Genomic DNA, 27,061 nt, shown 5'->3' on the forward strand with positions numbered 1-27,061 from the left:
TTTCCCAAAGTATCCGGAGGAGAGGCAGTAGAGAGGGCAGATATAAGATAAAATTCCTTTTGCTTAGAATTTACAACATTAGACTCATCATACCTGGAGTTTCTTGTTCTTTTAGAAGCTCGATCATTTCCAAGTTGAGTAGCGGAAGCATTCCTTTTCCCTTTGTTGTTGAACCTGCCATTCCTTTGATTGTTGTTGTTGCCCCTGGAATGATTGTGATCATCATCATGAGATGTGTCCCTTCTATTTGGACACTCCCTGGCATAGTGACCAAACTTGTTGCAAACGAAGCATCTTCCCTTCCTTCCATTTTTGAATCCCGGTCTTCCTTGACTTTGCTTCTTTGAACCTGCATTGTTCTTCCTCTTGGCATGAGCGGAGAATGCGGTAGGATTATTCCTATTCGAAGATATCTCCAATTCCATCATCCTTGTTTTTTCTTGAGAACATCTAGTCAGCAATTCTTCAAAACCTAGAATTCTGTCGTTATTGAGAATAGTAGTGTTGGACACATGCCATTTGGGAGGAAGACCTCCAAGGGAAATGAGAGTGAGCTCCCTGTCAGGAATAGCTTCACCAATCGAAAGAAGATCATTTTTGATCTCAGTAATCCTCATGAAGTAGGATTGAATATCCTCACCTTTTCCCTTCTGTATATCCTTCAGCTTGTTCTTGAGGAAAATAATTTGATTTGCATTGCTAGATTTGAACATGTGAACCAACCTGTCATATATCTCCTTTGATGTATTCAAATAGGAGGTGTAAGCAACTAAGTGCTTATAAATAGAATCCTTGATGATCTTCTTGGCTTTGACTTCACCCTTCTTGTACTTTGTCTTAGCAGTAATCGGTGCATTTGAAGGAGGTTCCAGAATCTTTCCCTGCACATAATCCATGACATCTTGCTCTTTTAAAGTCAAATCAAGAGACATCTTCCATGCATGAAAATCAGACTTATCATGAAGCTTATCATCAAACTTGAGGTAGGATGTGGAGGCCATTGAGACTTGTTCTTGACCAGTGATTGCTCTTTACTCTTGCTTGGGCTTTGTCTTCACCTCAGCTCTGATACCATGTTAATTTTAGGATAACAATGGTATGTTCTATGCTTAGAGCAATTTTCTTTATTAGCCTATTATCATATTCAGTATAGCAATCAAATCAACATTATAGTAAAATGCAAATAGAACATAAACAATAACAGTAGAAGACAAGCCAACACAAGAGGACACAAGATATGGCACCAGCCAGGGACAAACCCCAATGTGGGGAAACCCTTGATCAATTCTTCTTATAATTCTTCAAAAGTTCAACAGAGAGAGAGAGTACAATTTACAATATTCACTTGCCCAAACTGATCAGTCAAAACAACAGAAACAAAAAGCCCTAACCAGAAAGTCAATGCTGGTCAACAGGGCTGAAATTGACCTCCAAAACAGCTTGGTCAACCTTGGTCAACTCGACCTCCAACAGCAAGATAATGCAACCCAAAACAATCCGAAAATAACCAGTCAAATTTGGTCAACAAAAGTCAACGCAACAACCTGAATTAGGGTAGTCAACGTTGGTCAACGCAGGGGTCAAACTGCCTCGGTTTTTGTGCCCAGAATAGCGGCCTGCCCAAACAGAAGTCTCCCTCACAAAACCGAAGTCAAACAGGGTCAATGCTAGTCAAAGTCAGCCTCCTAAAATTTCAGGCAAATCTAGTCAACGCAGCAGCTAGAAAAGACAATTTTCCTTTCGCATGTGTGGAGAGAGAGTCCCAGAAATCCATACCCAATCAGATGAGAGAGAGAAGAAGTTGCGGATTACAGATACCTCGGAATTGACTTCAACAAAAATCTGAGCTGGAATGGTTGTAGAAAGAAAAGAACTTTGGGGGGTTGGAAAGCATTTTATGCTTTTCAAAATAGGTGTAGAGAGGCAAAGTTATGGGACTGGAAAACCACTCAAACTCTTTTTGGGCTTCTAGTGATTCTGGTGATTCTCTATGGTTGTGAACTATGGGCCAGTAGTACATCTGACATGCTGTGGAGACAAATTGAGAAGATTCATAAGCGTTTGATTACAAACAAATTTAAGATTACAAGTGCAATTCCTTATGATATCTTGTTAAGTGAAACAAGGACTGCTCCTATTGAAGCAATTGCTATGGTGCGAGTCATAAGGTATTTAAAAAAAATTGAGCAAATGGAAGAGGGTAGATGGCCTAAGGTTGTCTTTAATGATAGATTGTGCAAGAGCAAAAAAACTTGGATGTAGCAAAATAACAAATGGTTTAGTAAATGGGGTATTTGCTTGAACGCATATCCCATAAATAGCAAAGAGATAAAAGTTTTTGTTATGGAAAAGTTCCACAAGCGTACTTGGGATAAGGAGCTAGGAAGAAAGAAAAATTACTATATTGAAGTGTTTAATCCCACTCATAGTCATCAACCAAAAGCATACATAGAGGCCAATATCTCTTGGAGAGCCAAAATTCTTATTGCTCAGTTAATGACTAATTCTCATCAACTCTGTTGTGAAACAGGGCACTGGAAAAGGCCAAAGGAAGTGTGGGAGGAAAGAGTATGCATTTTTTGTTCTTCTGGAAAAGTGGAAACAGAAAAGCATTTCATTTTAGAATGTGAGGCCTTCAAAGACAACAGGGAAAGTTATGCAGATATGTTGGCAGCTAGCTCTTGGGATAATCTATTTAGCGAGGGGTTTGTCGAGAAGCTTGGAGCATATATTTTGAAGTTTCACAGAAAAAGGGCCGAATACATCAAGCTGATGAAGAAGCAATCTGTCCCATAGGCTATCGTTAGCCTTGTGGACGTTAAAATAATTTCTTTCTTTCTTTCTTCTTTGCTAAAATGAGGAGGCACTTTTTATTTATATTCAACGTTGACGGTTGGAGGAGGCTAATTTGATCACTGGTCGACCTTAACAATTTGTCCATAATAAAAAAAAATTCATAACTTCATTTGTACATGTCAGAATGGGATGATCTTTAGATCAATCCTACACCTCTCGAAAAGAGGATCCAAGAAAAATATCAGCTACCTCATAAGAGCTGTCCAAAGTGATGTTTGGCCCTAGTTTCCAAATTTAATAGTTTTTCATCATGAACCAAGAGTTTTATGGAGCGTTCCTGTTCTTTGCTGTCATGATCATTTCCCCAACACCCCTCTGTTTCTTGGTTTGTCTTGCTTAGGATCATCGAAATTCCCTATGATTTCTTCGGGCATGGGGTGATCATGCGGGTGTTTTTGCTGCAAATTGTCATGCCTTTCTTCCATTGCATGACAAAGTTAATCAAATGCCCAAGTATCGCACGCGAGCTCAAGGATCCAATCCTTCTTTTAGTACTTGAAAGTCCTCAGGATCAAGGTCATTGCAAGGAAAGTCAGGGAAAATTTCTTTTCCACAATAAGCTATCTTTTACGATTTTGCATAGAAAACCAATGTGGAGTTGCCAAGGTGAATTCAGATGCCTTGAGATATGCTTGCTTCACCCTACAAGCATTAACTTTGAAGTTCAATGAAGAACTAGGGCTTCATTCTTCCAATAGAGTCGCCAAAAGATATGTTGATACTGTCATTCGAGACACACACTTCATGTCCCTGACAATGACACTAAAAATGTTGCTGCACAAACTAGTAGGCCTAGTAAATAGGAAAAAGCTAGAGGGCACAACAACACCCTAAGACAGAGGCCCACTATTACCACAACCTAAGTTCCCTTCTCTTCTTGGATTTTCACCGATGAGAGGAGTACCAATATCCCGCAATTGTGATTGATGTATCTAGGATATGAAGTTAGGCAAGGTGGATCATTCAATGGAAAGGTTCAATGAGAGTGTGAGCTTTGGGAGAAGCTAGGAAGACATTCCAAGAAAAACCCCTTGAGAGAAAGACTACATGTGGCCTAGAATTGAGATATTTGACGAGATAAGAGTTCATCCAAGGTCAAGGTAGACAAGAGAAAAGGTTGCAAATGATATACTTCAACAAGTACTAAAGTACGAACCTTCAAAGAATCCCCAATTTAAATATTAGCTTCTAGGGTTTCCACTTGACGCGATGGCTAGGGCATCAATTTAATTGAGATTCCACTGTTGGAATTCGTTGAAAACTTGTGGATGCCTAGAGGAGACACTAAGGAAGATTCTAGTCCATACGAAGTTCAAAAGGCATTCCTCTAATGAATTTAGCACCAAACCCTAGAGAGGCCTTCTTATCCTTAAAGGGATGAGGAAAAGAGGGGAGAAAAAGGTGAAAATAAAGTAGATTCATTGAGTTGAGAGTGATCACCAAGGATTTAGGATCAATGCCTAGCTATTGTGAGAATTGGAGTCAAAATGCTCTTGATTTGTCAACCTCTCTCTTCAAGGAGACCTAGGGGCAGCTTCACTAGCACTAATGTAGGTAGTTGCATGGCTACTCTAGAAATTTACACTTTGTTGGCAATGATCATTGGAGTTTCAAGGATGCAATACATAAAATAACCTCTAGAAACATTCATTCATTCATTATCCATGAATAACTCGTGCAAAATGTTGAGAAATCTAGGGCATGAATAGTTAAAAGATTTCTCTGCTTGATAATTGCTTGTGATATACTTTTACTACTTAGCTTATAGTCTTTTCTTTGTTATGTTATTATTGTGTTCTTTTTATCAAGACAATTACCAATATGCACAATCAAAGACAAGTGACACAGTATTTAGGCTTGTCAGCCAGGGCCAAAACCTCTCACCTCTTGAGAGGAAAACCCGATCAAAATTCTTCTTCTAGATCTTCAATTGATGATTACCAATGCCATGACAAAGACCCTTGACTCGAATATCCTCCCATGAACCTTGTCACTAACCTTGATGCTCTGCCTCTTCCCTTTCTCGACTTTCTTGATCTTGAATTGCTCTCCTCTGCTTCTTCTAGAGAAACTCTGTTTCTATCCTTCACATTGCTTCTTCTTGACTTCCTTTAGAGAAACTCGGTCTCTATGATCTCACTGGTTTCCTCTAGAGAATCTTGGTCTCTAGATCTTTATCTTTGTCACCCAGAACAAGTACCCTAGAGGAACCCCTCCTTCGCTGACCCCAGAAGAATCCTTCCTTCGCTATCCTAGAAGAAACTCTTCCTTCACTATCCCAAAAGAAACTTGTCCTTCTCTTGCCCAGAAGAAACTCTCCTTCATTGACCCTAGAAGAAACCTTCTTCGCTATGCCCAGAAGAATCCTATCTTCGCACTTTCCTTTTAGCCTCTTCTTTGCACTACTTCTTCATCTCTTCTTCGCACTTCTGCTTGGTCTCTTCTTGGAACTTCTACTTGTCGAGTTTCTTGCCTCTAAGTGAGGCCGAGTGTGGCTATATATACACTTCATCACGTCCTTTAGGCCGACATGATCACAAGTAGTTAGGTTGACTTCTTCTAGCATGTTCTTCCATCGTTGTAGGCCGACTTGAAGAGGATAAGTGACAAGGTCTTGGAGGATACTTTACATAGACAAGATTGACCTTTTACAAAGTGTAACATGACTTCATTACATGACAATGACTCTATCATTTTATGACTAGATGACAAATAATTCCTAAAGACTCTCAATGGGAGTCTTGACTCAAAAATAAAATCTCTTACTCATGAAACCCATGAAGCAAGCAATACAATAAATTTATTTTTCTTCTTTACATCTCATTACATAAAATCATAATTACATGTCATTATGAAGACCAAACCTAGTTACACTTTTCAACACAAAATTTCCAATAGCTTCAATGTTCTAACAAAATTTCATTAATTAGGGCACATTAAAGGCTATGAAATGATATTCCATGCATTAGACATTTATTAGATCATAAATATAACATTAAATGACACAAGACACTGAAAAATATATCCATCCACCAAAATGCCAACAAAAAGCTCCAAGAGAGATAGCAAAATTTTCCAAATGCCAAAATGGATTTAATCCATCCAAATCATTGCACAAATTGCAAGTTACAAATCTCTAATGAGCTAGCGGAAAATCCCAAGTGTGATGGTTTGTAATGAGACTAAGTCTCATGAATTTATACAAGCTCTAGCAATTTGAATCCTTGATTTCAAAGCCATAAAACATAACAAATGATGTGAAGACCCTTGGTTACAAGCCAACCAAGATAGCTTTAACATTAATTATTTTTTATTTTCTCCTTTAGCCCATACGAAATGCTCTCGAATGCTAGCGTTGAGGCCTTATGTGCTGAGGATGAGGGTGAGGGCCTCAAAAGTGATGAATAAGAGGGGGATTCCCTCCAAATGTTGCAAAACATCTTGAAACACTTGTGTGGGCTCTATGGGCTCCTAATGGGTCTCATGGGTCTCCAAATGGTTCAAGATCAAGTTGATGCTCCATCAATTAGAGCTAGAAGATGACACATTGTGCCCCATCCCATGTCTTCCCGAGAAACAAAACCTTCTTTGGGCCCTGGATTAGATGCCAAGTGTCAGGTGCAATGTGTAGCCCACTGGGCAACGTGCCCAAGTGCATCATTATCGTTGTATAACTCGGGCACATACAAGCAATGTGGTGGTGCTGAAGAAGCCCATTGTATGGTAATCAATATTTTGCATGGATGGAGGCTCATAGCTCTCAAAGCTCACCCTACAAGTGCCATTATGACCCTCTAGAGGGCTTGGATTCCATATAGGGAGGCCAAGTCTAGGATGAAAACCCATCTGCAATCCTGTATAAGAATCAATGCGTCTCATCACCTTCCAATACAATAATTCATTAGTACAATTGAGTAAATAAGCTTGCTAATCAGGGGCAGAAATGGACACTTCATAGTGGCATGCCCTTCCAAATGGGCTTTGAACATGTACTGTTGTTAGCTTCCTTGACAAGAGGGGTTAATGAAGGATCCTATTAGGTGGTTTCAACCTCTAAGGGAATGACAGGTCCATGGTACATCCATCAAATGGTAGGTGTCATGTGAATTGGTGATGGAACGGAGTGGGGGCAAGAGGGAAGGCTCCAAGCCACATACCATTGTACAAGGCTAGCTATGATGAGGGAGGCCCACACCTTGGGGGTATGAATATACGAGGGAGCAATCATGGCACATGAGTTATCCTTGACCTTTGTTTTTCCACCCTTCTTCATTTGCCTTTTGCCTTTTATTGGTTTTTCTTACAGTTTTCTTGCTCAAGGCTCAAAGGGGATGAGGGCATGATGTGTGAGATGTAGTAGTGATTACCCCCTTAAGGTAGGGCAGTTCATCGCCCACCAGGTGTTGGGACAATCATGGGTTCCTTAATGATAAAAGGGGCACTCATAAGGGCCCTAGGAACTAGGGTGATGGCATAATGATAGGGGGTAGGATTCATGTTAGGCTTTTGCCCATACACTAAATTTTATTGTCTCGACCGTCTTTTGCATTTTTTGGTACATTTCCTGTTGTATGTGGCCATATTATGCTTTTACCTTTCTTTTTAGCTGCATCGACCTCTGGGGCATCGTTTTAGGCCTGACCGAAGGTGTGGACAAGGGGAAGGGGAAGCTAACACCTTGTGGACCCAATGGACAAATGTGGACCTAGATGGGGAAAATCCAAGGAGGGCTAGTAATGAGTGGAGGGGAGTGAGATATATGGTATCGGGAAACGAGACCACACAACCAAAATCAAGGTTTCCCATGTAGTGCCACTCCTAATGGTAGTAGCCAATAAAGGAGATCCCACGAGACTTAGATAAAGGATTACCCCCCAGTTGAGGTAAGGGAACAAGAGTACAGTTAAAGCCCTTTCTTTTTGCCGAATCCCCCCACTAATTTATGGCCAAATGTGTCCAAGAAAGCAAGCATAAGCACCCAATTACATAATGAAAAATCACACCTTCAAGGTTGGATGGCCCACCTTCAAAAACAGGATCATGACAGATGAGCAAGGGCACACAATGACTGGCTCAGGTGGTGGAGAATAGTAGCACATCGAGCTATCAGGCGGCTGTAAGGGGTTGTTGGTTGCTGGCTGAAGACAAATCTAGGAGAAAATTTCTCCTATAGGGGTCACCCACTGGTGGTGGGTAACAAACACCTTAGTGGTATAATTTGCTTTCAAGATATCCAAACCTGATGGGGAACTTGACCCCATCTTCACTGTAAACTTACGAATGCCCTTGACTTAGCCATATCCGTTTGCACTTTCAGAGGTATAAATTGCACTTGAGTTTGAGGTACTCGTCTACTTGTTCAATCCTCCAAGGTTCACTTCTTGAAACAATGGTGAGTGTCTATTTGAGAATTAGCAACTAAATATTAGCTCCCTCTAGTTTCTTGAATCAAACAATCTTCCAATCTATGCTGGAAAGTAATGGCACCTTAGTGGTATAATTTGTTTTGAAGGTATTGGTTAATTTGCGTCCTTGACTTACAAGGGCAGCTCCTTTTAGTTGACCTGTATACACAATAGTCTTATCGACAATTTTGAGGTTTATAAGTAGGAATTACAAATATAGGAGGTGTTAAACCATGCTACTCGACCACTTTAAACATATCCTAGCAGGCCTACTACACAGAAAAACAACTTTGCTGGCCTCTTCACTTTGTTGGTCTCTTCACACACTGTTCAGCTTCCTTTGTTCACCCATTGAGGGTTCTCGACCTTCCTGTTCTCAGACTGAGGCCCTTTGGTCCTCATGGGACAGACCAAAGGTCTCTCTGCCTCCTCCTGAGGCTCTGTGACCTATATATAGGGCTTCATCCCCTCTTCTTCCTTATCATAACAGACTTTCGACTTGGTTAATTCTCTCAACCAACAGACAGAGATATTAAGGGCAATTTTCTCCTTCTTTTATCTAGCAGACAATATCCTTTCTTCTTCAAGATAGAATCAAAACCATCATTAACTTTGTCCTCTCTTGCTGGTCTAAGGTTTGAACTAGGGCTACAAAATTTTGTGTAGGGATGCTTCTTGCATGGTTGTTCTTTCACCTAGTTCTGATACCATGTTGATTTTTCATTATCTTATAATCTGATAATTACTTCCAATGATTTTTTAATTAATTCTTCTTGTGTTACATTCATCATTGAGCAATTATACATAGAAAATTTCAACTGTAAAACAATAATAACAGTAGGATCCTGAAGAGACAACCAAACACAAGGGACACACATTTTTACCCTTCGAAATCCCTAACTAGGGAAAAGCCTAACAACCCTTTTTTAGAGTAATTGTTCAATTCAACAAGAAATATATTCTGATTTTTCCTGTCAAACTAGGTCAAAGTTTCAAACTGACCACAAAATTCAGTGTGTCAAACATGATCAAACATACCACATTTTCGACCTCTTGCAATTCAGTCAAAGACTGGTCAAACAGACCGAATTTCAGCTTCCTGCAACTGCCTCATAAACCTTAATCAATTGCAGTCAAAATGCCCAGAAAGTCATGGTCAATGCTGGTCAAATCTCGGTCTTCTTGACTCTCTCTCTCCTTTGCACATGTGAGCATCAAATGATCTTGGGTGCTCAAAATTGCTCCAAGTGATGATGTCGAAGGAGTCTGAATTCGTGTCTCTTAGCTGGGTCGACTTGACTTTTGGAGGTGTTACCCACCACTTTGTGGTTGATATCCCTAAGAGAAATTTTTTTTCCAAGATGGTCCTCAGCTAGTAGCCAACAACCCCTTGCAGCCACTAGCTAGCTCATTGTGCCATCTTCTCTGCCACTTGAGCCAACCATGTGGTCCCTCACCCATTTTCCTTGTTTGTATGTTTGAAGGTGGGCCTCCCGAATCTAAAGGTACGCCTTGAGTATTGCAGTTTACTTATCATGGTCACTTCTGTTAATTTAGGTATGTTCTATGCTTAGAGCAATTTATTTCAATTTTCACAGTGAGCTCAATATCATTTCCAGATTAGCAATCACATCAGCATTAAAGTAAATTGCAGATAGAACATAAACATAGATCGCAGAAGACAAGCCAAGACAAGATGACACAAGATGTGGTGCTAGCCAAGGACAAACCCCAATGTTGTGAAACCCTTGATCAATTCTTTTTATATGTTTTTCAATAGTTCAGCAGAGAGAGAGAGAGAGATAGTACATATACAACAGAAGTCAACACTTTGACTTATCTAAATAAGAGCATAGATCATCTCTAAGTAGATGATACATGGGGTAGCTGAACTCAGTTGAAGACATGCTGCTTCAACTGATCCTCTCAGGTGACTCCATCACCATGCGACACCTATCATTGTGCTGCTCCTCATCATCATGCTGCACCTCACTGTGCTGCACCATGCTGCACCCATCATCACTATGCTGCATCTCATCATGCTTCACTAATAATGACTGTACCCATCACTGTACTGCATCATGTACCATTGCTATCCCATGTGCCATCATTGTAACATTGTTGCTATCATGCTGTCATTGTAATCATGCTGCCCATGCATCTTGCTTACCGTACTGCTGTCCCAATTGGCTATTGTTGTTGTCCCATCACAACTGCTATTCCAATTGTGCCATGACATAGCTGCTGTCCCAATTGTATTGCTGTTGTCCCATCAATTGTGCCATGCCATAACTGCTGTCCCATCAATTGTGCCATGCCATAATGGCTGTCCCAATTGTATGTGACTTCTGTCCCATAAATTGTGCCATGCCATAATTGCTGTCCCAATGTAACCTACAACAACCCAACATACCTTAAACACTTCTGTTCTAAGTCTACTTTCACTGCTGTTTATATTGTGACTGGTTAGGGCATCTAGTCATGCTGCAACAACCCTTAACCATCCACCAAAACAACTCTTAATCTCTGCGGTCCTACTAAGGAAGAGTCCTCCACATTGGGCACAAATCTAGCCCAAAACCTCTCCACGCTGTCCCTGTCACCTACAACCCATTCAAAACAGACTTCCCTTACCTTTTCGCTGCCCCAATCAGACCTGCGTTCACCCTTCTTCAACTCGGCCTCCAAGCTCAGCTCCTCGGCCCTCTAACAGCAGCTCGGTTAGCCTTGAAACATACCTTAACTCCTTTGCTGCCTTGGCCTCTTCTTGCTGCGGCTTATCCTCCTTCACGTTGCACTAGGGCATCCTTAGGACTGCGGCTAGGGCTTTCTTAGGACTGCGGCTAGGCTTCCTTAAGATTGCGGTTAGGGCTTCTTTAGGATTGCGGTTAGGGCGGCGTTAGGGCATCGTAGAGGTTCCTTCCATGGCTTTGTTGGCCTGTCTTCTTTGCTACGGCTAGGGCAACCTCCTTTCCTCCAACGTCTAGGGCTTCTTCCTCCTATATTTTTCTCACACTAAAACCCAAGACAAGTGCAGAGAAATCAAGAGAGAAGTGTGTGTGAAGTGACTCTCAAGTCATCTCCTTTTATACTAAAATGTTGAGCACATGTGGGTGTTATTTAGTTGCTGGCCGACCTTGACGAATTATCTTATAACACAAATAAATTTATAACTCCATGAATACTTATCGGAATCGGATGATCTTTAGATCAATCCTACACGTCTTGATGAGAGGGATCTAAGAAAAATATCAGCTGCCATAGATAAGATGACCCACATGGAGTTTGGCCCTAGTTGCCAATTTTAACACTTCTGGGCATGGATTAATGGGGGGATTTGGCAGAAAGAATGGGTCAGGTCTGTGCTTCTGTCCCCTAGATGCCTTTTAGGAATTAACCTTGGATTTTAGTATTGTGGGATCTTTTTTATTGACCATTTGGTTCCAGGGATGGTATTTCATGGGAAACCCTGATTTTGGTTGCGTGGTCCCACTCCCTTATCCGCTTATATTATCCTCTTTCCATCCATTATTGCCCAATTCATAATTTTTCCCGCCTGGGTCCACATCCCTCCATTGGGTCCACATGGGTTAGCTTGCCCCTTCCCCTTGTCCACACCTTGGGTCATGGCCTGGAATGAAGCCCAGAGGTTGATGTAGCTGAAAAGAAAGTTAAAAACATATATGGCCACATCTAACGGGAAAAGTACCACAAAATGAAAAATATGGTCGGGACAAAAACATTTAGCACGTGGGCAAAAGCCAATACATGAGCTCTACCCCTTCATCATGGTCATCACCCTAGTTCTTACAGGTTTTATGAGCCTTCTTCATCATATAGGAACCCATGATTGTCCCAACCCCTGGTGGGCAATGAACCGCCCCACCTTGAAAAAGGGATTCCACTGCTATATCTTACACATCATGCTCTAACCCCTTGAGCCCCGAGCAATCAATCAAAGAAAATCATAAAAAAAAGGCAAAAGGCATAAAAGAAGGGTAGAAAAATCAAGGTCGGGGCACCTCATGTATCACGATTGCTCCCTCCTATACTTTATAAAGGCAAGTGTGGGTTTCCCTCTTATCAGCTACCCTTGTACCCCAGCATGTGACCCAGGGTTGCGCCTTCTCATTCCGTACTTCATTCACCTATCTGCCACATGCCACCACCTTTTGGAGGATGTACCTTGACTATATTATCTCCTTTAGAAGTAGAAACCACCTGATAGGGCACTTAGTTAACCCCATTTGGAGTTTAGGAGATATTGGCACATCTCGAAGCCCATTATGAAAAGGCAGGCCATTATGAAGTCCCCCACCTGTGGTCCATGGGTAGGTAAACTCATTTACTCGATTTCTCTAATGAATTGTTGTACTGGAAGGCTAGGAGACACATTGGATCTTATACAGGATTGTAAATGGTTTCCATTTGGGTTTGGTTCCCCTATACGGGGTTTTAATCCTTCAGAGGGCTACATTGGCACATGTAGGGTGAGTGTTGAGAGCCATGGGCCTCTACAACAACGAATTGCATTCCATGGATCCCCACAACCATTGAAAGATTGCTCGTGGTTCACTTATTGGACAAGGAGGATGCACCTGATCCATCATGCCTAGCTGGCCCCAGATCTACACCACATGCTTGGCAGATGATCTAGGACTTGCACGATGATGTGGCATCACCTATACCATTATCCTAGCCTTTGCAGGCGATCTACATGCATCTTCGATTTGTTTGGAGACCCATGAAGACACTTGTGTGCTCCCACATGTCATTTGGAGCACGACAAGTTATTACAAGGGGCCAACCCCTTGCCCATTGCTTTTGGGGGTCCTGTTCTTCATTGTGGCACCCATGGACCTCATTAGGCCTCTTAGAGGGCCCTACGACATGCATAGATTATTATTTGACCTCTTGAGAGGCTTACTTTTTTATTTATGAGCTAGTTTGGTGGGCTTGTCACCAAAAGTTGTATTATTAGCACATTATTTTATTTTTGGGGCTTATGTAGGCCAAGGAGGCTAATTTGAACTCCTAAGTTGTGTATAAATAGGAGTGAGATGAGTTCATTTCTCATCATCACTTTGGTTTGGATCTCTTATCTCTCTTGAGATTTTCGCACTTTTTCTAAGGATGAATTGGAGATTTATGGATGAGTTTTGATGTATGGATATTGGTCTATCTTCTCTTGGAGCTTCTTTATTGTCAATTGTGAATGGCTGGATATACTCTATTACATGTAAGTACGTGATTTTGATGTTATTCTTGTTTACTTTTGTCATATATGTTGGACTGGGATTTTCGTTGTTCTAGGGCATAATTGCTGCATGCATTTACTGCTTAATATTGTAGAATTTGTCTCTATTATAGCATTTCCTTCAATGTATGGGCCATGTAATAGGAGCAAAATCTCCTAGGGGTAAAATTTGACCTTGACAAGCCATTTCTCTTGCACATCGAAGTATAAAAGCTGCAGGGTTGCTTCTTCTTGACCTAGAAGGCAAACGAAGTGATCTTGAGGCCTCCTTGACTGGGAACCAAGAAATCCTACTCTTACTCAACATAGACTCCATTCTCCCAAAGATTAAGGCACTGATCTACCAAGGGTGGTCACTAAAATCCACATTTTCTCACATTCTTCCGGGACTAGCCACATTGGGGTGACTAGGGCATCAATTTCCCGGCAAGCTAGCCATAAAAAAAATTCGATCTCCTAGGGTCTCCTGCGTTGGCCTTTCCTCTTGCCCTCTCCAATTTTGAAGCCATTCCGACAGTGGAGTTGGAAGAAAAGTCAAACCCTAGCTTCAAGATCGAAACTTGCCTTGCCATCCCCAAGGCTAGTACCTCATAGGGTCAAGACAACGTCTTCAAGTGAAATTCTTCTCTTGAACCTTTTCCCCACCGTATCTAGGGTAAAAATATCATTGGTTGCTTCATACCTTCCTCATACCCTAGATCAGGTCCACTTGGCCCCGTGTGGTCCCATTCCTTCAAAAGACTATTCTTCAAGAACCATTCGGGATACCAATTGTAACAAGGATTTTAGGAATTGGGGAACTCCTTGATAAACCTAGCCCTCAAAATCCTCTCTTCCTTTCCCTAGAAACACATAGTACCTTGCCTAGAAAGCAAGCAAGCTCCATCCTTCAAACTTTCTGGGAAAGGGTTTGGGTTGCTCATATCCATTGACTTATCATTCATTAGTGACTCCATACATATTGGGTGTCCTCCCATCAGTGAAAGTCCGTAAATAGAAAGGAGCCTTAGCTGAGGTGACAGTGGGCTAAGTCTCCATTTGTTGCCCTTGGCCTAGCATTTGCCCTTTAGGGATCCCCCTTAGGTCCCCTGCTAGTTTGAGCAGAAAAACAGGAGGCAATTTCAGAATTCAAAATTTAAATTTTCTCTCTTTTTTTTGTGGGCTTATTATAATTGAAGAATACCAACTGCAGCTACCAAAATTCAACAACTTCGACTTCCTATCTCTGCTGAATGCCCAGCTCTTGTGCCAAATTGAACTGAACTCTCCAGTAGCCCAAGTTACCTCTTTTATAATTTACTGACCTGATCCCCAAAGTGATTGAGTGCGGAGATTGCACCTCCACACTTGAGATGAATGGTCATGATATAATTTTAGGTTGGGCTGTTAACTTTATAAAAAAAGTGGCCAGTAAAATAAAAATTAAATTATTGATTTTATGCTTAAGGTCCAAACTTAGGAAATATTTAATTAATTCTGCTGTTAGAGAATTTTGGTGATTCATTGCATGTCATGTCACTTGACCAATGCAGAATCACCTTCAAAGCTACATTTTCAACATGTTTAAATGTTTTGCTGGTTATTGGTATTAATAATCTTAGGCTATTATTACTAAATGTGAAATAATGCATTATCGCTAAGCCTAAGCTTAAAGTATAATGGCATAGTTATTAATTCCAGAATAAATTTTAGTGACTAAAAAACAATACCTTTGAGTATTACTGATATCATGAATGTACCCAGTGAATGTTTCCATATTTACAATCTAAATTGTTATGTTTGCAACACGTGTTTTGCATTATCTGATTACTAATACTACGACTAAGACTAAAAATGAAAGAACATTACTCTTTCCCTTATTTCTCTTGAAAGCCTTTACTCTGACTCTTTTATGTTGTTTCTGTCTGCAGGTTTCCTTTCTATTACCATGCGAAACTTGCATTCCTAATTTGGCTTCAGCTTCCAGCTAGTTGTGTATGCTTCTGATTCCTTTCTAATGTTGGTTTAGATAACATTCCTGTGCTTGCTATTTTTCTCATACAAGATTTGGGAAAGGACATGTTTTTTGATGGGCAAATGCTTTTTTTCTTAACCTGCGAGGAGCTCTGAACTGCAACTACACATTTTTGCAATAAAGGCCACTTTATCTTTGCGGGTGTTGAATTTGGCCAACTCATACATATGATAAGTGCTTTATGCTTGTCAGGGCTTGATTTTGAGCCTAGGTCATTATCATGGTGATACCTCGTCTCAGTCAACATTGGGTACTTGCATACTCAATTTGGCTATATTGCCAGTTACATCGTGTTTCACTGTCACATTACCTTCAAATTCTGATGCTGTATTACCCTACACAGAATTGGAAAGGACAATAGTCGCAACATGTACTGTTTTTAGTTGAAACCATTTCATGGTATGATATAAGTAATCACTAAGCCAAATCCATGATCAAAATAGTGTTTGACATCTCATTTAATTATAATTTTTTGCAAAAAAGGTTCTATTTACTGTTAATTAATAAAATCACTGTGCATATAGGGCATTCCTTTTTATTTTTTAACAAAAAATTCCACTATGATAGAACCACAAGAATATGCACTAGTGGAAGCATTGAATGCCGTTAAAGTTTGCAAAATTTCCCTAGATCAATGAAGCGCAAAATATTGCCACTTGGATATGCTTCACAAAATTAATAGTTCAAAACTAAAGTTTTGTCAAGGAAACATGTTCATGAAAATAAACAAGAATATTAATTTGTAGTTGGAATCAGACCCAAGACTGACAGATCATCCTTGTGATTCTTTGGTGGGCCTATGATCTGAAGTAGTAGTTCTATGGAATACACAACCACAACACAAATTACAAAGAGTTCATTCTGTAGTAGTTATTATTCTTGAGGTATGGGTTTCATGCTCAAGGGAGATTTATTTTTAGTTCAAGCACCCATTGAGTGCTTCTAGGGCTTGTCATTGAGTCTACAAGTCAATTGAGTCATTGTCATGTATGAAAGACCCTTTTGGGCATGTTACATATTGTAAAGAAAATTTATTTGAGTCAAAAGAAAGTCAAAATACACTCCAAGACCTCGTCATGGTGCAAAGATCAAGTCGGCCTACATGAAGGGACAAGTCGGCCTAAAGATAGCAATTCGTACTCCTCAAGAGCCTATAAATAAGAAGGAACTCAACCTCATTTGGACACACTCTCAAGTAAGTTCGATCTCCACAAGATAGAAGCCGAAAAAAGACGAAACAGGAGAAAAAGAGCAAGATTGAAGTTTTGGGCCCTTTCTCTCTCTCTCTCATGTTAGGGTTTTTATAGTTACTCAGCAAGACGAAATTCTGAAGCTGCATTGAAGTTGTGAAGCTGCATCAAAGCTGTGAAGTTGCAACTAGTTCGAAGCTGTGAAAGGTTGAAGCACTAAAGTTGCTGGGTGGAAGTTGCAGAAGAATCTGTTGGTCGAAGTTGCAAAAGAATTTGTTGGGGATTGAAATTGCAGAAGTTGCTGGAAAGCAGGAAAAATTTGACTTGGTCTTGGAGGGTTTTGGTCGAGGGTCATAAGTCTTGGAATTCGTCAATTGAAGATCTATAAGAAGAGAAGAATTCCTGCGGGCTTTCCTCTCAGTTGGAGAGGTTTTGGCCCTCGCTGATCGCCTATATCTTGTGTCCTCTTGTGTCATTGTTCTTCATTGTTTGGTAGCTGTTTGATGATAAGAACACTAATTATAATCAAGTGAAAGAAGAAGCTAATAAAGTTAAGTAAAAATACATCACAAGCAATTATTAAAGTAAGAGAAATTGCCTATCTTGCTGCGCTTAGATTTCTCAACTTGATATCAGAGCTAAGGTGATTGCATCAAGGAAGGGTAGCTTAAAGAAGGATACTTAAGGGTCGAAGCACAAGAAGATATACTCGAGGGCCGAAGAACAAGAAGATCATTCAACATCAAGGACATCGAATCATCAAGAAAGGATTCATAAAGGCCAAATAAACTAAGAAGCATTAAGGACTACTCAAAGCAACAACAAGGATAAAAACCTCAAAACCCTAGCTCACTCAAAGATAGGGTTCTTCAACTAAAGCATTCTTGGGAAGCTTACAATCTCCATCACAAGGAAAAGAAGACCTCAAAGACCCTACATCAACTCAAAGAAGGATTACACATTGAAGCATCTTGAAGTCTCCAATTCAAGGAAGCAAGAAGAAGGCGTTGTCATCATCATCAAGGATTCAAGGTGATCTCCCTCTCTTTGAGTCAAGGATCACTTTTGAAGGAAGACATCTTCATCAAGAAGACATCTTCTATTATCAACATCATCATCAAAAATAAAGAAGGAATCAAGCTGAAGATATTGTCATCAAGGAGTATCTTCACAAGTAAGTGTCTTTATATTTATGTTTGAATCTATCAGAATGACTTCATTTTGCAAGGAGAGCAACAAATTGGTTGGGTCAACAAACTACCTTGCATGGAAAAAGAGGACATATTTGATCCTCATAGAAAATGAAGTCATTGGTCATGTTAAGGGTTTAATTGTCGAATTGCCAAAAGCTCTACAAGATGAAGATATTGAAGGAAGGAGGAATAACCTCATACTTCATAAGGGTGTTAGGAATACGAGACCAATTGAAAGAGTTGGGGAAAATAATGTCAGATAGGGAAATGACCACCGTGGTACTCAATGCACTACCTGATGAATGGGGAAACTTAGTATCAAGCATTTTTGGAAAGAAGGAAGCCACCTCATTCAGTAAACTTTGGTCATTGTGTAAAATTGAAGAAACCAAGTTAAAAGCAAAGAGCGATGTGGGACCAGGTGAACAAGTTCAAGCATTTGTTGCCATGACTAAGAGAAAAGGAAGGTTTGGAAAATTTGGTCCTCAGAAAAAGAAGAAGGATATGTTGAAGATCCAATGCTATGGTTGTTAGGAATATGGGCATTACAAGAAAGATTGTCTGAAATTCAAGAAGGACAACAAAAGGAAAGAAAGAAATGAGGCTCATATCACTGAAGAAGTAGAAGAACCTGATGAGAAGAAATCCAAAGGGATAGATCTTCACTATTAGGGTTTCTCCAATTCATAGCAAGGAGAAGTGGGAGGTGAAAAGACCTCCACCATGGCAGTCAAGATGAGAAGCATTATGACAAGGTAGAAGATGACATCATGTTAGAAGCATATGATTAAAACAAAAGCTCGAGATGTTGGAATTTCTAAGTCTATCGGTCAGAAATTCTTCCTGTATTATCGGATTTATTTCTTCCTACTTGTTCATTTACTTAACAAGTGATTTACCATGTAAACACTGAAAATAAATATAAGTACAGTATCAACACATACAGATCATCAACTGAAAGAAACAAGAACACAAGTGACACAGTTACTTTTGGACTAATGTCCCCAGAAAAACCCAATGCGGGAAAACTGGTGCAGCTATCAGAGGGTTTTATTATTAAGCAGTTTCAGAATACAATCTGGGTGCCAGTAATGGCTCACCCAACAAAGAATGCCCTTGGCAATAGTACCTCTCAGTTGGAGACAAATTTCAGCTCGAATCTGCCCCATGAAACTCCCAGCTTCAGCCTCTAGGGTCTGCATCAACCTCTTTGGCCCAGCGTTAGCCTCTCGAGGCTCTGTGTCTGCCTCTAGAGCCTCTGCGTCTGCCACACTGGCCCTCCTCAGGTTCTGCGCTGTTCCAGCCTACCTCTGCGTGGCCTCTGGCTGCCTCTGCGTGGCCTCTGGCTGCCTCTGCGTGGCCTCTAGCTGACTCTGCGTCAACCCTCTCCCAGATTTTGTGCTAATGCTCCTGGTACTATCTTTGCCTCTCTGCTACTGTATTCACTGCTCGTCAGCTGCAACTTTGATCACTCCTTCAATTTCCTCAGCAAGCCCTGCCCTAGAAAATCGAATTCTTGATCAACTCAATGTGTTCTCCAACTGACCTTCAAACTTCTTCTTATATTTTTTTCGTTGACAAGTCAACGACTGAGATTAAGTCCCTAATCAACAGCTAAGATTAAATTTGGCTTGATCCATGACTTTTGGACTAGTCTAACTCAATTTTATATTAATTCACATTAATATTTTATTTTCCCTAAGTTTAGACTTAGGGACTCCATTAAAAATAGTAATTATTTTAATATCTCCCAAACTGGTTAGATTCTACACAAACCATTTCTGGGTCTTGGAGATCTCATGTGCTTTAGCCTCTCCACCAATTTTCAAGGCGAGAGTACATTCGATGCTACCCCAAATCAACACAAGACATCCTTATAAAAGCTTGAAAGATAGTTGAAGTAGAAGTCTACATGGTTGTAGTAGTCATCATAGAAGGAAGTAGCTCTTGGTAACCTCATTGAAAGCATAAGTAGTACTTATGGTTAGAAGAAATTCATCTAGTGTAAAGCTCATCATACATCATTAGGAAGAAGCATTTGCAGGATGAGGATAATCAAGATCCTTTGTTGGAATCTTCATTCGAAGGTTCACCTCTTGGAAGAAGCAAGTGCCTCACTGAGAATTCCACCTTGTATGGGATTCATTGTTTGGAAGAATGATGGTATGATGACAAAGGAATGCAGCATGTCAAGATGGTTGAAGTACTCTCAATCAAGGAAAGGAAGCTGTTGAAGGAAGCCTAGGTGACCAAAAGAAGGAAAGAGGTATGTATGCATGTATTTAATTAAGTCATATTGTTGTGGGATAGAAGATCCTAAAAGAAACATGATGTGGAAAAGGTAGTTGTATGAAGGAAAGCTAGATGTCGACTAGAAGATCACTTTTCGATGAAGAAAAGGATGACATGACTGACATTGTTCGTGAATTAAAGTGATGGATGGCTAATGCCTTACAAAGAAAAGATGAAGGTTCCATAATAATGAAGATGAAATTCATCACATCGAAAGGAGGAGCCCTACAAGTGCTATAGGTCCCATGATCTCCACCAAAGAATAGATAATTGTTGCTGGAAACAAGTCCCTGGTTAAGAGGGAGCTTGGAAGCAAGTCCCTGGTTAAGAGGGAGCTTGGACAAGTCTCGGGATGAGAGGGAACTTGGGCATATTCCTTTAGTAGGAATGGGAACATTCCTTTATAGGAATAGGTATATCCTCCCTAGTTGAGAGGGAGAGATAAACACATCATTCTTGTCTTCACTTTGGAAAGAAAGAATGGAGGATTGGGTAATCATCTACCATCCGATACCCTTTGAGGATGTGGTAGGGCATCCAAGATAAGAGTAGTCATAGAGGATCGATATTCTTTGAGGTTGGGAATTCAAGATAAGAATAGACCTGTAAGGACATACCCTGTGAGCACCCGGGTGGGGTATTTTCCTTGAGAGACAATGATGATGGTGTCTATAAATCATTGGTCTCGCCAATATTGTGCTTTGTTCTTGTGGAGAGATAAAGCTGTTAGTCAAGTCCTTGCTATGTGACAATGTTGGATGATATGATGCTAAGCAGATGGGTTACCGACCCGACTCTTCTTATGAGGATTCTTCAGATTGAGAATGTCCAAGTACCTTGTATGGATTATGAATACCTCCCTAGTTAAGAGGGAGTGTTGAAATATGTAACTAGGTTTGGTCTTCATAATGACATATGTAATCATGATTTATGTATTTAATGAAAACAAAAAGAAAAATAATTTTATTATTATTATTCTTGAGGCATTGGTTTAATGCTCAAGGGAGATTTATTTTTAGGTCAAACACCCATTGAGTGCTTCTAGGGTTTGTCATTGAGTCTACAAGTCAATTGAGCCATTGTCATGTATGAAAGACTGTTTTGGGCATGTTACATATTGTAAAGAAAATTTATTTGAGTCAAAAGAAAGTCAAAAGACCCTCCAAGACCTCGTCATGGTGCAAAGATCAAGTCAGCCTACATGAAGGGACAAGTCGGCCTAAAAATAACAATTCGTACCCCTCAAGAGCCTATAAATAAGAAGGAACTCGACCTCATTTGGACTCACTCTCAAGATAAAAGTTGGAAAAGGATGAAAAAGAAGAAGATCGAGATTGAAGTTTTGGGCCTCTCTCTCTCTCTCGTGTTAGGGTTTTTACAGTTACTGGGCAAGACAAAATTCTGAAGTTGCATCGAAGCTGTAAAGTTGTGAAGCTGCATCAACGCTATGAAGTTGCAGCTAGGTCGAAGTTGTGAAAGGTCGAAGCACTAAAGTTGTTGGGTCAAAGTTGCAGAAGAATTTGATGGTCGAAGTTGTAGAAGAATTTGTTGTGGATCGAAATTGTAGAAGTTGCTGGAAAGTAGGAAAGATTTGACTTGGTCTTGGGAGGTCTTGGTCAAGGGTCATATGTCTTGAAATTTGTTAATTGAAGATCTATAAGAAGAGAAGAATTCTTGTGGGTTTTCCTCTCGGTTGGAGAGGTTTTGGCACTGGTTGATCGCCTATATCTTGTGTCCCCTTGTCTCATTGTTCTTCATTGTTTGGTAGCTATTTGATGATAAGAACACTAATTATAATCAAGTGAAAGAAGAAGCTAATAAAGTTAAGTAAAAATACATCAGAAGGAGTAATTAAAGTAAGAGAAATCACCTATCTTGCTGCCCCTAGATTTCTCAACATCCTAAAGCCTATTGACAAGAGAGACTCAATCAAATGATTTACTTGCTTTAGAAGCAAGGTGGTAAGCTTTGTAGGAAGGGCTAAGGGGATACTTAAGCCTAGGTTTGGAGAATAGCCTTGACAAGAGGTATTCTAGACCTAAGGCTCCCTAAGGATAAATGGCTTCTATGCAATCCTTGTAGAATTTTAATTACAAAGTTGCGGGACCACAAAGAACGCAAGTGGACACAAACTAGCTCAAGGGTATGGAGTTGATTAACAATAGAGGGGCTTGACCTGGATTATCCTCTTGTGTTCTTTAACCTCATAGACACCAATAGAGACTAGATTGTTGAGAAATCTAGGGGCAACTAGGTTGTGTGATTTCTCTTACTTTGATAACTATTTGTGATGTTCTTTCATTTCAACTTGATTAGCTTCTTATTTTCACTTGATTATTATTATGTTGTTATCATCATACAACTACCAAATTATGAAGAACAATATGACAAGAGGACACAAAATGTAGGCTGCAACCCAGGCCCAAAACCTCTCCTCTTGAGAGTATAACCCACAAGAATTCTTCTTTTCTTATAGAATGTTCAGATGACGAATTCCAAGATCTATGACCTTTGACAAAGACCCCTCCAAGACCAAGTCAAACCTCTTCTTGATGAATTTCTCTTCCACAAAGTCAATGCCAATAAACTTGTCTTCTCGCTGCTGCAAATTTCTCCTTTGACCAAAGATCTCGGACTTGCAATTCCAATCGTAATTTCAGTGATTGCAAAAGCCTAGCTTTTGCACGTGTGGGAAAGATGGTGTTTTTGTCCTTCTCTCTCCTTCGCTTGAATTGGTTCTTCCTCCTTTGAAACTTGACTTGTCAAATTGATCTTCTTTTGACACAAGATTCAATTCCTTTGTGGTGGCTGCAATTCGATTCTGCTGCAATAGATTTTGCCCTAGTTCCTTTGCACGTGTAAGAATTATGCCCAAAAATGATCCTTTAGTACCTTGTTCTTCCTTCCCTTGTTTCTCTTCTTTCTCGTCGGCTATTAGACTTCTTCTCTTTCCTTGATTGAATTCCTTCTTGTCATGTGAGTGAGTCATCTTTGAGTGAGTGTATCCTTATATATAGTCTTCTTTGGAGATCGAGTAGCTGTCCATGAGGCTAACTTGTCTTGGAGGGGATCTTTGACTCTAATTTGACTCAAATAAATTCTCTTGACAAGATACAATATGCCCAAAAGGGTCTTTACATGTTACAATAACTCAATTGAGTCCTAGACTTTATGACAAAGCCCCGGAAGCACTCAATGGGTGCTTGATCTACAAATAAAATAACCTTGAGCATGAAACACATGCTTCAAAATAATAATAATAAATTTTCTTTTTCTCTTTTCATTAAATACATAAAATCATGATTACATTAGAGATTATGAAGACCGAACCTAGTTACACATTTCAACACTACCTGTTAACTAGGGAGGTATTCATAATCCATACAAGGTACTTAGATGTTCTCATACTGAAGAATTCTCATAGGAAGAGTCAAATTCGTAAGCCATCTCATAAGCTATTTATTGATTTTATATTAGTGCATCTCATTATATCAACCAACATTGTCATATAGCAAGGCCTTGACTAATGTCTCTATCTCTCCACAAGAATAGAGCACAATGTTGGGAGATAATAATTTATAGACACCTTAATCATTATTTCTCAAGGCACATACTCCATCCGGATGTTCAAGGTATGTCCTTCTAGGACCATTCCCGACTTGGATTAACACATCCTCATGGAATTTCCTCTTTGACTGCTCTTACTTATTGGATGCCTTACCTCATACTCAAAGAGTATGAAAATCAATCTCATATGCTTACCCAATCCTCCATTTTTTCTTCATAACTTGAAGACAAGAATGATGTGTCTATGTCTCCCTCTCAACTAGGGAGGATCTACTCATTCCTATGAAAGGAATATACCCAAGCTCCCTCTTAACAAGGAACTTGTTACCAATAGCACTCTTGGGTGGAGATCGCGGTACTATCAGTTGCTTGTAGGGCTCCTTCTTTTCGCATCATGTCATGAACTTCGACTTCTTGATCATGGAGCCATCTTCTTTGTAGGGCATTGGCCATCTTCTTCATCACTTCCCTTCAATGAAACATTGTGTTGAACCAATAGTCATGTCATCCTTCTCTTCATCGGGGTGTCATCTTCTAGTTCACATATGGCTATCCTTCATACAACTACCTCTTCGCAGTCATGTTACTTTCCAGATCTTCCATCCAATCTCATGAGTACTAGTTGTTGGTGACTTCTACAACCTTCTTCCGATAGCCCTATTTCAACCCAACCAGATGTATTCAAAAATCAAAATGAACATCAAATCAAAGTTACCTTTATATGATGGCCTTTCATCATGACATCTTGTTTTTTGCAACATCAACATCCTTTCCAATATTGTATGAATCCATCTCCAAGACATACATTACCAAGGTTCTCCTTTTAACATACATTTCCAGGTCTTCATACCTTCTCCATGGAGATGCTATAGCTAATCCTTCTAATTACCAGATGTTGATAACTTATCTTATCTTTCTCACTAACTCTTCTTTCACCTTTTCCTTACACATGGCTTCCTTAGGATTGACTGCACATGGTTCCTTTCTTCATAGGAACCATAGATGCTAACCACCTCATATTCTTTATGAGGTCATATTATGTTGATTTCATCTTGTTGATATGTAGAAGAGTTCTAGGCACATTGACTACATGCCTTTATGCATCATTCTAATGGAAGAATATCTTCTTCTTTCATCATGCTCATGAGATAGAGCATTTTAACCCATACTATCTGTAACCATATGATGACATAACTTTATCTAAATACATACATACCTCTTCCTTCTCTTGGTTATCTAGTCTTCCTTCCAACAACTTCCTTTTCTTGCTTGAAGATGAAAGTACTTCAATCAACTTGACATGCTGAATAACTTTGTCACTATATCTTTACCCTTCTTAACCAGTGGATCCCACTCAAGGTGGAATGTAGACTACCAAAAAGACGCTTCTTCTAAGTAGAGTTAAACCTTCTAATGAAAATTCCAATGGAGTATCTTGATGATCCTCATTTTGCAAATGCTTCTTTCTAATGATGATGATGTATGATGATCTTTTTATCTTCTATCTTGCTAAATGACTTTCCTCCAACCATATATACTGCTACTTTGGTTGTCTTGATATGCTTCCAGTGGAGATGTCATGAGCTACTTCCTTTCTATCATGATGACTGCTACAACCATGTAGACTTTCTACTTCAGCTATCTTTCCATGCCTCTATGATGATGTCATTTCTATTTCAGCTATAATGCATCCTATCATACTTGTGATGCTTTCCATCATGACAACTATCTTCTACAAAACTGAAAAGAACTAATTATATGATATTATCTTAGTCATAGTAGAGGTCTTTTACTTCCTCCTTCTTTGTCTTCTTCTTTTCAGGTTCTTCCACTTCTTCGGTGACATGGGCTTCATTTCTATCCTTTCTCTTTTTTTTGTCCTTCTTGAGTTTAGGACAATTTCTTTTGAAATGCCCATATTCATTACACTCATAGCATTGGATCTTTGACATATCAATTTTCTTGTGAAACTTCTCTCGAGGCTCAAATTTCCCAAAATTTCCTTTCTTCCTTGTTGATGCTGCATATGCTTGAGTTTATTCAGTTGACCCGACGTCATTCTTCGCTTTTAATCTAGATTCTTCAATCTTGCATAATGACCACAATTCTCTGAATGGAGTGGTTTCTTTCTTCCCATAAATGCTTGACACAAAAGTCCCCCATTCATCAGGTAGTGCATTGATCACAATAGTGGTCATCTCTCGATCAGACATAACTTCTCCAAGTTCTTGTAGTTGGTCTCTAATTTCAGATACCTTCATGAAATATGAGGCTATCCCTTCTTCCCTTGAGATTTTCATCTTGTATAGTTCGGTTCTCAAAGATATGATTTCTCCTACAGTGCTTACAAAAAATAACTCCACCAATTTGTCATAGATCTCCTTTGTTGTCTTCAACTTTGCAACATAAGGGATGAGAGAATCCTTGATTGACTCTATGAGGATCCTTTGTGCCCTTATCTCTCCTTTCATGTATTTTGACAGTGCTTGAGCTTGCTCTTGAGATGGTTTGGTGATGGAGCCCTTTACATATTCAATAACTTCATTCTCCATGAGAATTAAATCAATTCTCTTCTTCCATGCAAGGTAGTTCGAGGTCCCAACCAATTTATTGTTCTCCTTGCAGAATGAAGTCATTTGATTTGAGGATTGAGACATAAAAATATAGAATACTTACTTGTCAAGTGAAAATGCTCCTTTTGATAATGATGTCTTCAACTTGATGTCTTTTTGACGGTGTTGAATTCCACTATTCCCTCCTTGATGATGATTGCTCGTAGATGCCTTCTTTGACGATGTATGTTTCCTTGGTGACAATGCTTCTTCTTCAAGATGGTGAGGGATGATCTTCTTCTTCCTAGAGAGGGAGATTACCTTTATTCCTTTGATACTAGAGTGCTCTTTCTTGCTTTTTTTGGATGTAGTGTACAATGTGAATGCTTCAAGTGTAGGGTCCTTTGAGTGGAGGTGGGGTCCTTGAAGTCTTCTTCTTCTTGAGATGATATGATCCTTGTCCTTGTGATATGATGGATGGTCTTTCTTGATGCTTTGACTATCCTTCTGCTCGGCCCTTATGTATCCTTCTTCAATGGTGAGATCTTCAAGCTGCCTCTTCTTCTTGTTGTGGTTACCTTAGCTCTAAAACCATGTTGAGAAATCTATTGGCAACTAGGTTGGTTTCTCTTACTTTGATATTTGTTTGTGATGTTCTTTTACTTCAACTCGATTAGCTTCTTCTTTGCACTTGATTATTATTATGTTCTTATCATCAAACAACTACCAAATTAT

General features: G+C 39.7%; 1 protein-coding gene across 1 annotated transcript in view; it reads left to right on the top strand.

Moving 5' to 3' along the window:
- Positions 1 to 27,061, top strand: part of HVA22K (HVA22-like protein K) — a 268,589-nt gene that overhangs the window by 185,125 nt on the left and 56,403 nt on the right. Inside the window, exon 5 of the mRNA XM_089383627.1 lies at positions 15,429 to 15,492. Within this exon, the coding sequence (XP_089239753.1) occupies positions 15,429 to 15,492 (64 nt within the window). The remainder of the gene's footprint in view (positions 1 to 15,428; positions 15,493 to 27,061) is intronic.

Source organism: Pinus tabuliformis, chromosome Q (genome assembly GCF_031772625.1).
Source record: "Pinus tabuliformis cultivar Carrire ecotype Pingquan chromosome Q, CPIR1, whole genome shotgun sequence".
Lineage (NCBI taxonomy): Eukaryota > Viridiplantae > Streptophyta > Pinopsida > Pinales > Pinaceae > Pinus > Pinus tabuliformis.